This window comes from Marmota monax, unplaced genomic scaffold (assembly GCF_021218885.2).
Source record: "Marmota monax isolate L192 unplaced genomic scaffold, Marmota_monax_Labrador192_F-V1.1 WCK01_AAM20220418_F8-fsc00129, whole genome shotgun sequence".
NCBI classification, from domain to species: Eukaryota; Metazoa; Chordata; class Mammalia; order Rodentia; family Sciuridae; genus Marmota; species Marmota monax.
The window spans coordinates 3,519,015-3,531,047 of NW_026693811.1; the positions used below are offsets into that span (position 1 = coordinate 3,519,015).

The 12,033-nt window shown below is 32.2% G+C and overlaps 1 protein-coding gene across 5 annotated transcripts in view; it reads right to left on the reverse strand.

Annotated features, from left to right (window-relative positions):
* The window catches only part of Kcnh7 (potassium voltage-gated channel subfamily H member 7), a 466,241-nt gene that overhangs the window by 66,118 nt on the left and 388,090 nt on the right, over window positions 1–12,033 (reverse strand). For all 5 annotated transcript variants that reach the window (XM_058584964.1, XM_058584962.1, XM_058584961.1 and 2 more), the window contains one exon: window positions 2,824–3,223. In XM_058584964.1, the coding sequence (XP_058440947.1) occupies window positions 2,824–3,223 (400 nt within the window). The remainder of the gene's footprint in view (window positions 1–2,823; window positions 3,224–12,033) is intronic.

The following is a 12,033-nucleotide window of genomic DNA, read 5'->3' on the forward strand; positions in this document are numbered from 1 at the left end:
AGTATTTGAATAAAGTATAAATTTATACTATAAATTGGCATAAATACAAATAAGTCAGCTTAAATTATATTTACACTTATTAATTAATTTTCACTTTGTTTTTTTATTTTGAATTATATACATTTTTAAATGAATTCTATGATTCCTGTTTATGTATACATCAGAAGTGATTAGGTAGTAATTAGATAGTAATTAGGTAGAAGCTTTTAAAATGCATTTACAGGGGCTGGGGTTGTGGCTCAGTGGTAGAGGGCTTGCTGGCATGTGTGAGGCACTGGTTTTGATCCTCAGCACCACATAAAAAATAAATAATAAAATAAAGGTATTATATTCATCTATAACTAAAAAATATTTTTAAAAAATAAGTAAAATGCATTTACATAAATTTAAATTATTTGCATTTGGTTAGATGATAATTTTTAATTTTTATTTTTAAGTTTTCTTGAATTATATTATTGTAATGTGCATAGTTGATTACTTTTTTCCCAACTTGTCTTCAAATTTTTCAGTAAAATGACTGAATTTAAATAAGCTCAAGGATTATGAGAGTTAAATCTGATAATCACTATGTTTATAATTAGCACATATACAATATTTTACATTACATTTTCAGTTGCATTTTATTTTTAGGTCAAAATTAGGCTCCCTAATGAGTCTGAGAAGTGTGAAGTATATGCTTGGAGTATGACTTTAGCAAATAGAGGAAACCAAATGGTTTCCTAATCTAGTTCTAGCTAGAAATAGCAGGTACAAATATATCCATGTACATCAAATTGCTCAGCAAATTTCTGACATTCTTCTTATTGCTGAATTATAAGTCTTAACTTTACCTTTATTTATTTCATAACAGGTCATGATAGATTCCTCTGGGAATATCTGAAAGCTTTTTCCTGTGTGACATCAAGTTTTACACAATCCCATTTTGATTAAATTTATAGAAATGAATCTTTTAATAAAATAAATGATGTTATGTGGATGATGAGTTTATTGTGCTGTACTCAATTTAACAAGAGTGTTTTCTCTTTAAAGATGAAATTTATCTGCAGGAAACATGGATTTTTTTAAGGGATCAATAGAAATAATCTGATCCTATATTGATAAAAGCTAGGAAAAGGAACAAAGGAAGGAAAGAATAAAGCAGGGGAGAGAAGGAAGAGAAGGGGAGAAAGAGAGAGAGAGAGAGAGAGAGAGAGAGAGAGAGAGAGAGAGAGAGAGAGAGAAAGCAAACTGTTCATACTTCCTTGATTAGGGATTAGAGATTAGATATAGACCAATTGATAAACTGAGCTTTCTTTAATTTAAAATAGTTCACAAAATAAATATCACCACATACTTATTTAATCCTCACTGTGGTGAGGATCACTAAATGGTGAACTGGCTACACTTTGCTGTACTTAAAAAACTTTTTTTTTTTGAGAATTCTAAATTTCTAAATACAGATTCTGTTTTATTAAAAATATCATTATATATAAATTTTTTCTATACAAATATTTGAGAATAAACCTTTTTCTTTTCCTTGCTTGCTACTTATGCCACTAAAGTTTAAAACAAATGTAGTTTATTCTAGTCATTACAATCATGAAATGCTTTGATTGTATTTGCCTGGAGAAACTCAATCTGCCTGGATATAAATTTCAAATTTTTCTAGTAGACTCCACTTCCAATTCCTTCTGGATATACTGTTACTTCTGTGGTTGTAGTCAAGGCTTGGACTGAATTCGTAGAGTATCTAAAGAGTGTTTAAATCTGTTATTTTCTTATTCAAATGTTATTAAGATAAAAATACCAAACGTGTATGCACATATATATGCAAATTACAATTTCTATACAGTAGACAATAAAGTGGGAGAATCTATTTAAGTTTCAGAAATAGGTCTTATTTGAACATATTTCAGTACTCAGTAGGTTGATATTTGAAAATTGAACATCAGACCTCTTTTCAACTTTGTATGTAATCTAAATATGATACTCTTCTTGAAGCCATAAAAATCAATCATATTTTTTGCTAATTACTGCTTGCTATCATCAAGGTTACCATTAGTTGTTTCACAGGAATGATTCTTAAAAATATTAACATTAATCTCACTTCATCATAACCTAAGTTTCTTTTTTATTCCAAAGAATATATGTAATAAATGATGCTCAATATAAACTCATTACAGGGTAAAGAGCAATTACTTAGCTCTTGGAGTAATGTCATAGGAAAATGAATTTTTTGTCAATGTCAGGAGAAAATACATGTATATATATATATATATATATATATATATATATACACACACATATAAGTATATATGTGTTGTATATGTATGTATATATACATACATGTGTTTGAAAATTAACTTACATTATAATTATAGTGATGACATATGTAAATACCCACATATCTATGATATAGATGGTTCTATCTATATCCATCGATAATTTTCTCTATATCTGTCCATCCATCTATCTATATCTATAGTATTACTATAATCTGGCCTAAGCTTGAAATAGAAAATACCTATTAACAATAAATGATGAAGACCTTTTTTAAAAAAAATATATATATAGCAACAAGAGTGAACTGCAAATTTCAGTTTCTGAATCCCAAGACCCATGTCACTCCAATTTTATGCCCATGATTTCCTGAGGTCCAGAAAAGCCTTTATGTGTCTTTCACTTCACAGAAAGAATCAGATTCAACAGAATACAGTACCCATGTATGTAACTCCATTATCTTCATACTTGTCTATAGTTTTTCTTTACTCTCAATGTTCTAGAGATTATCAATTTTGTGGTATTATTTTATCCTAACAGATAGCAAAAGAGAAATCTACTTACAGCCAATCAACATGACACAAATTGAAAAGATTTTCTCCGAATTGGTGTTAGGAGACACATTTCCAAATCCTACACTGGTTAAACTGCTGAAGGTAAAATAAAGTGCTGTGACGTATTTGTCTTTAATGGATGGTCCAGAACTTGAGTCACTGTCATTGTAACGTTTCCCAATTTGTTGTCCTAAGGAATCCAACCATCCAATTTTGTCAGTCAGATATGGCCTTTCTACATTCCCAATTGCATACCAAATGCAAGCCAGCCAGTGAGCAATCAGGGCAAATATGCACATTAAGAGCATTAGAACAGCAGCGCCATATTCTGAATATCGATCCAGTTTCCTGGCTACTCTCACAAGACGAAGGAGCCGAGCAGTCTTCAAAAGACCAATTAATGTGGTTGTCTGTTGGAAATAAATGTGTATGGTTAGAAACAGTTGACAAGCAATTCAAAGTACGTTTAGGTAAGGTAGAGTTGCTAGAAACAGGTTAAAATGATATGGTAGCATTGAGAACAACTCTTATGTTTGAATTAAATGTTAAGGTTAGTTCATTTTTAAAAAGTTTTAAACCTGCATTGGAAAATGCTTTGAACATATGGCAGCTTATTTCACTATCTACCCATGTAAGACTTGTGGGACAGATAATCTATCTTGTTTTAAACCCAAAACAAGTACTTTGCCTATAATGTGTACTCAGTAAATCATTCATTCACCAACAAACATCCCAGTGTTCCTGCCTACCCAAAACCATACACCAGGACAGTAGTGTTGAACAGGAGGAATGCCCACTTTTCTAACAGACATATTTAGTAGACACAGTGTCTTCTTTAATAGAAAGAAACTAGGTCATTTTATGAGATAAAGACCTAGTTTATTTATTGGGCAAAACAGATATTTTTAAAAAATAATTTCACAGAGTGAAAAGTGCAATGAGGACATTAAGCAGAATACCATGACACAGTATAATATTAGAGGGGGTGTTCAGGGACATGGGTTGTGGCTGAGATTACTTCAGGCAGAAAGATCAAGAAAGGTTGTGCTGAGGGCTGACAGTTGAACTGAGAAAGATCTGAATAATGAAAAGGAGCCAGTCAAGCTCCCTCTTTCTGTAACTGTTGGAACACTTATTGGATAATTGCATGCATTAATTACACTCTATATTTAAATGCATTTTTTTCTTCCTAAATGTGTTAAATGGATAAATTGTTTCTTGATATGCCAAGGATATTATGATTATATTTTGCTTTGGAGTATGATATCAGTAACTAATTGCATGATTATTACTGACCAGGTATCTAATGATAGGATACTTTTATATAATAACAGGATACTTAACTGGTTGTTTGGACTTGAAATCTGATAAGTACAAATTACAAGTTCATTTCTTAGGTTTCTTAAATAATGTCAACTATAAGTACTATATAATTCACAGGGCATATAATTATTCCATAGTTACATGGTATTTACCAATCAATTATTGAGTCATTTTATTTGTTCATTGTTGGTGTTTATTTTACAAAGTAATCCAACTGTGTTAAGAATAGTTATATCTTAATTGAAGAAATAGCACATGAAATAACTATTGCCCCTTATCTATTAATATTGACTTTGTAAAAAAAGAACATTAATGTCAAGGAAAAGAAAACTTTTTATTAAAATGTTACAGTATATACTGTAATTTTTTTCCCTTGTACCATTGGTAAGAAAGGAAGGCATTAATTGTTTTAAAAATAATATTGGAAACCTTTAAAAGTCAGAGGAATTTGTGTAGTTGAGATAGGGCTACCATAACTAGAACTGGTCTATTTTCAGGTTTAGTGGTATAGAGATGTGAGTCTTTTCTGTTCCCAATGCTGTGTTATATTTTTCAGAGTGTAATGAAAAAAATAGTTTTTTTTTCTTCTTGACAGATTTAAAAGCATATATCCTTACAATGATTGATGGATAGTTCAAGGTCATATTATTATTATTGTTCTTCCTTTTTTTTTTTTTTTTTTTTTTGGTACTGGGGATTGAACTCAGGGGCACTCAACCACTGAGCTACATCCCCAGCCCTATTGTGTATTTTAATTAGACATAGGGTCTCATTGAGTTTCTTAGCACCCCCCTTCCCCGCCCCCTGCAATTGCTGAGGCTGACTTTGAATTCCTGATTCTCCTGTCTCAGCCTCCCCAGCTGCTGGGATTAAAGGTGTGAGCCACCATGCCCAGTTCAAGGTTATTTTAGTCTCCACTATTTGTATGGGCAATATTTTAGTTTTAATAGGTATGTGCTAGGGGACCTTTGAATGGACAAACTTATGATTGAACTCTGCTTTTGTATCAATATGTCACTTTGGATAAGTTATTTATTTAGTCCCAAGCTTCAGTTTCTTCATCTGTAAATTAGAATAAAAATGTTTAATTTATAGAGTTGCAGATAAGACCCAATAAATGGTCACTCTTCATGTCTCTCTTTAAATACCTCTTACATTTTTGTGTGACAATGTAACAAATGCCTTGGCCTTATTTCTATTTTTATTAAGTTCTGCTAATACTTTTGAGAATTCTTTGCTAGTGACAGTTTTGTACAGCACTGCTTATAGACAATGCTTAGGGTTGCAATAATTATTTTTTCTTCTTTCTATTCAAATATTTCTCTAAAGACTTAAGGTATCTTGCCCCATGTTACAGAATGGAGAGAATCAACTGTATCCAAATTTAAGACAGAGTAGACTAAGGTATTATCAGTCTCTTCTTGCTGAGTTAGGCACTATTAGTTCTCATTTTTAGTACAATGTACTCTATTTATACTGCCTGCAAGTGAAAAGTGGGTCCAATGAGTTCCTAATAATATTATTCTAACATCAGAATTGAAATGAAGAAATGATTTCAAAATGAATGGTTATCCTGCAGCATTCCTAATTACATGAAATATCCAGATATGGTATAGAAATCTATCTTTGTGGCTTTTAAATTTCTGGCAATATAACAGATGAAACTATCTACAAACCCACTCACAACCATTTGAAAAGAGAAGCAATAAAGAATTTTCTCTTAGATGTTATTTATTGAGCTTTTTACTGGTATTAGAATATTTTTTGCTAATTTTTACTCTTGATAGAGACTTTGAAAGCATAAAAGCTCAACAAATACTAAAGTGTTATTATTTTTATAAAATAAAAACACATACTGAAATTATAAGATATAAAAAAGGTAATTCATTTTCAAAGAAAGGTACTTTGTTAGTAAGGGGGACAAAAGGAACCTTACCACTTCCAGTCCACACCTTACCAGTACCAGATCAACCTGAGAATTCATTTATTGTGATTGAATATTTCAGACTCTTTTTGCCAGATGTCACAGCAAAGAAAGTTTTATTTAGACTTTTATTTTTAACAAATTTTGACATTTTTTTTGTTTTTAAAATGTCTCTTCTTTCAGAAGTTAAATAATTCATATTTTTTGTTGGTAAATGAATATCATCCAATCTCAACTTGAAAACATATCTATATCCACTGTTTATTAAAAGCCCAAGATGCCTTCTTATACTGAGGTAGAATTTAGTTTTGTTTATTGAAGTATTTAACTTTCTTAAATATATATACAATTATAGTTTTTTAAATCCATTAGATCCTAGATTCATATTTAAAATATCTGTCAATATTTTTTACTAGACATTCTACAATAAATCAGGCGATATTCTGTCTTAATACCAGTGGAATTCTTTTTGAAGGCCTGAAATTAGAAAATTTTTTATCAGTATTAAACATCTTGCTACTGAAGAATAAATTTGGTTATAATTAAATCAGAAAGTGTCACCAACAAGAGAAAATCTTACGTTCAACAATTTTAAAAAATAATTTTACTTTATTTTTTATAAGCATTTGCAAGAATCTTACATTTAAAATATTTATCACAGAGACTCTCTAAAACCTTTGCCTATAGGTAAGTGATATGATTATTATTTTATAAGTAAGGAACCAAAGTATATGTTCTTTGGTTTCATCCACAGGGCTGACAAAATAAATCATCAATGAAACCTTCTGCTTAATTCATCATTCATCTTGTTTGTAAGAAAATATTAATGTGCAAATAGGGAAATGGTAACACAAGTAATAAATTTCAGGATTCCACACTCACTTTTCTTTTATAGCTTTGCATTTATATACATCGTTCAATGAATTATTCAATAAAACTCAGTAATATTAAAGCTAGTTTGTAGTCCTTTGTCATCTTGTCTACAATCATTTCAATATTTTCAATAACCCATTACTAACACAAAGAGAGATATTTTGAATGTGTATAAGACCTTGGGAATTACCTAGTGTGCCATTTCTTTATTCACAACAAACCTCATATTTACTTCCAAAAATTATGAATTTTGTGGGGAATCCTGGGAATTGAACCAGAGGAACCTTACCAGTGAGCTATACCCCCAATCCTTTTTATATTTATTTTGAGACAAGGTCTTTCAGGCTGGCCTCCAACTTCTGATTCTCCTTCCTCAGCCTTTGGAGTCCCTGGAATTACAGGTGTGTGCACCACACCCAGGCAAACTATGGTTTTTAAAGAGGAGATACAACCCCACTGAAAATTTCTTCCTATATTTAACAATATTTACAACTGAGATACTTGGCTTTATATTGTTTGTATAATTAGCATTCTATTATATTGCAATTTGAATTTGCCTTCTCTTCCTTTACAGTGACATGGAAAACTTGTCATTAAATGATTCTAAATCATAGTAGGCAAATGTTACATCAAATAAACAATTATAGCCAGGCATGATGGTGTGCTCCTGTAATCCAGCAGCTTGGGAGGCTGAGGCAGGAGGATCATGAGTTTAAAGCCAGCCTCAGCAAAAGTGAGGTGCTAAGCAACTCAGTGAGACCCTGTCTCTAAATAAAATACAACATAGGGCTGGGGATATGGCTCAATGGTCAAGTGCCTCTGAGTTCAATCCCTGGGACCCAATAAACAAATATGTATAAATGCTATATCTTTAAAATGGGAATTTGACTTTATCCAGATAAAATCTGTACCTTATGCCATCTATAGCAATATGTGGTCAATTACACTAAAATAAGACAAAATTGATCAGCTTAATGCAAAATTATTTATTCAATTGAGGATCCTGTATCTTTCCCTTGCTAAGTCACAGAGTTTGGGAGGTACCATCAAAGATGCAAAAAAAAAATAGCCAATGGAAATTTCTTTCACATATAAGTCAAGAACTACCTAAAGGAAGAGACAGAGCTACTTACTTAAAGTTTAACCTAAGTATTTGTGTTGTTTTGGACATTAACTTCCAACAAACTACTGTCATCTATTGTAAAGATCAAGTTCAGAAAAAACAGCTGACAAGATGATCAGGATTTCTAAACATTTCTGAAATTTTCCTCATATTCATTCCAAAATTTATCTATCAGACTAATGATCCAAACATATTAATAGGAACAGAAATTCTTTTCAATTGATATTTTTTCCCTCAAAGAGCTTTGTAGATACTTAGGTTTCTAAGACCTTTTTTATTTTTTGCATTCAGAATTCATGAATATAACAGTAAAGTCTGAAAGAAGAGAGGTCAACAAAGGAAGGAATTAATTACAAGAATCCTAATTTCAGGGAAGGCAGAAGCTAATGAAACATGTAACTAAGTACAGTTCTCTAGCTTCTGAGTGTTAATGTCTTAGAAACTAGGGTCTGTCACAAAAAGCTAAATGTGAGAAAATCTGAGGTAGTCCATCTAAGTTGACTATCTGAAGATGGAGGCAATAACATTATTACTTCTCATTAATGATATTAAGGTAGTTTGCTAAGGGTGGCATGATGTCTGATATTATAAAACTAGAAAATACAGAATCATTTCCCTTTCTGAATGGCATGAACATCAGACAATATTAGTGATATAGGCAAGCACAGTTATTGCCAATATTCATTTTCTTCAACATGTTTTTAGCATTATATATAGAAGATCCTTTACTTTAGAAAATTTGAATTTGCTTAAAATATTAAATGGTTATTATGAAAAATATAAGCAATCATGCTACATCTTCTTTAGTAACAAATGTATATGTCTCATTATTGTTTTAGCATTAGATATGTTTTACACACAAAATTATTTGGATAAAAATTCAGTTCTTAAATGTTGGTGTAAATAAAACAACAGTGTTACAGTAGTTTAACATTTGGTGGAATTGGAAGAAAGACATTAATGTTTAATTGGCGTTGACAAAGTTACCTTTTCAAAGTTAATCCACAATGTTATAATGCATCAAGGAGAACATGTGGACAATCCAGCTAACATTAAGCAATTAAGAAATAATCCCTATCATAATTTCCATTCCTTTATGTATTTTTGCATTAATTTCATAGAGATGTTCACCTCAGAACACAGGAGGACTTTGTCATCCCAGGGATTGCCACCAGATCTTGTACATCCAAATGACAGAATAATTTCTGCCACCTAAAAAATAGGTAAGTTTCAAGATTTTCCTTCAGATCTACCAAATATGAATCTCCAGACTTTAAAAAGACCCACACAAAAGTTGGTGCCTGCTCCTGGTGTAGAAATATTGACTCAAATCAACTTTTGCCAGGATTATCTGATTTTTCATTTAATGAATCTCATTTTGCAATACTCACATGTATATCTTTGTGCTTGCTCCTGGGGTGCCTGACTTGCCTACAAGCCATCTATCTTTACTTAGATGACTGAGTAATCAGCATCTCAAACCTAACATGGCCAAAACAGAAATTTTTCTTCCACAACACACCTTTTTCTCCTCAGATGTTCTGTCGTTGTTGTTTTGTGGTTCTGGGGCCTCTCATATGCTGAACAGTAGCCTTACAACTAAGCTACATCCCTGGCCCTTCCCCAGGATTTTATCCATCTGGATAAATGAGCTACCATCTATAAAACTGGGTTAAGCAACTCCTTTGTTTCCCCTCTCTTAAGTATTCAACAAGAATAAATGAACAATAAAAACATCTTTGAACTACCCCTAATTCTGCTTTTTCTCATACTCTCTCATACAATTTATCTACCAACAAATCTTGACAGCCTACTTTAAAAATGTATTCACATTTACTGACTTCTCTCCATCTCTGTTACCACCATGTTGTGGTGTCCCTCCCACATTGCAGCAAGGTTCTCCTGCTCTTCTCCTGGCTTTGCCATCTGCAGACAAAAGCCTGCACAATCTTTCCAAGTGTCAGTCAATGTTATGCCTGTTCTGCATAACATTAAACAAACCCCATGACCCCATGTGATTTTGTTCCTATCTAATCATCTTGAGATCTTAGCACCTTACTGCAGTTCAGCCTGCCTGTGGCCTTCTTTCTATTCCTCTAACATCTCAAGCCTGTTTCCCATTTGGACCATTTTCACAAGTGTTTCTTTCTGTTTGAAATGTTCTACATAGTAGTTTCATGGGACTGGATCCTTCTTATCAAGTCTCAACTCAAATGATACTTCCTCCATGGCTTTACCATTAGCCAACCACCCAAGACATTTCTTATCAGTCTTTTTTTTTTAATTTACTCTTTTTTGAAATCATCTTGCACAGTTATTTATTGGTTTATGTATTATTGGTCTTCTGCTCTCTTCCAGGCCCCACCTCCTCTTCTCTAGTCCTAGAATTTAAATTCTCAGAGAACAATCTTTGTGTTGTCTAAAGAGCCAAACCTAGGAAAGTGTCTATAACTTTGATGGGTGGTTAATAAATATTTGCTGAATGAGTAAATATTATGTTGCAAAACAGGAGTAGTACATAAAATAGGATAAGTCACTTAACAAGTCTGAGTTTCACTGGCTTCACTTGTAAAATGGGAATAATAGTTCTTTAATGCCATAGGCCAGAGACTGAATTAGATAATTTCTTGTGGTTACTTCTAGTTCTAAGATCTACATTGGTAGTGAGACTGTATTTTAATTTGGTAGTAATATGTATGTTCAGAATTTGTCAGAATATTTTAAAATTAGACTTTAAAATGTAAAAGACAGGAACTCCTTAAACCCCATTCCTCCTCTAAGCTTATCTATAAAAGCACTACCTGTGACAGTTTATCCTCTTGAACAACAGGAAAGAGTGTCCCTCAGGCTCGAGTCCCCACATAAACTTCAAATTCCCTTCAGTCTCACATTCTCAGGCATCTTCAGTAGCCTTGCTTGTCAATATTTAATACTCTCTCCACCATTCCTCTTTCTTTTTAGTCGATAAATATCTTAGGGGGAAAAAAACCCCCAAGATTCAAAATATAATAAGCCTTTCCTTCACTATGCGCAGCCTTCCAGTACTGGAATTCTCCTTTGATTTGTTACCAAGATTCTGGCAAGAAGGGGCTCTGTTATGGTCATTTCTTGAAGCCACTTCAGTTTGGCATTGTAGCCAATATTACACCTAATTAATATCATTACTGCATACCTGACTCAGTGATTTACTTTCAGTCCCTCTTGTACCTTTTATCTTTACCATATTTGACACAATCCTCTTGATTTTTTTTCTTAATTTGCTAATATAATGAGGTAGGTGGAAATCCTGTAATGTCTGCAACAGTCTCCAACAATAACAGAAATTGTCCATGTGCTATGTAACTTTTCAGTGTCCTACCAGTCGTTTGTATATGCAAAAACCAAACTTAGTCATTCATCCTTGAAACTTGGTTTTAAATATAAGAAGAAATTTACCTTGGTGCATTTTAATATTCATTAAACTTTCCAGGAATTTAGCTACCATGTAAATTGAGAGATGACTAGCTCATTTTATTTGAATCTTGACTAAGACTGGTTTACTGCCTCATAAAGTGATATCTTCAATGACAGCAGGTTTTGTGGTAGTTGTGTACTACATCATATCATCAGTCTACATGTGTGCTTGTCACAGATGCAGAGTTCTGGGCTGTATATGGGACAATATACACCTATCCATATGCATACATGTAACCATAGACACAAATTTTCAATCCTTACTGGATGCAAATATAAAGAAAAATACAATAATATTCAGTTGAATATTGATTTTTTTTTGTTTAAATACAAGCTTACTCATTAAATCTATGTAAAACTTCCTGAGAACTTCATTATATTATTTAATGTATACATGCCCGAGGCATTTATATACTCAAAAAGATACTATTTTGTTACAGATAATATTCCTTTTATTCTCTTTTATTAAGGGTAGGGTAAACTAGGCATGTAACTATTATATGTGATTTTATTTAACAATAAAG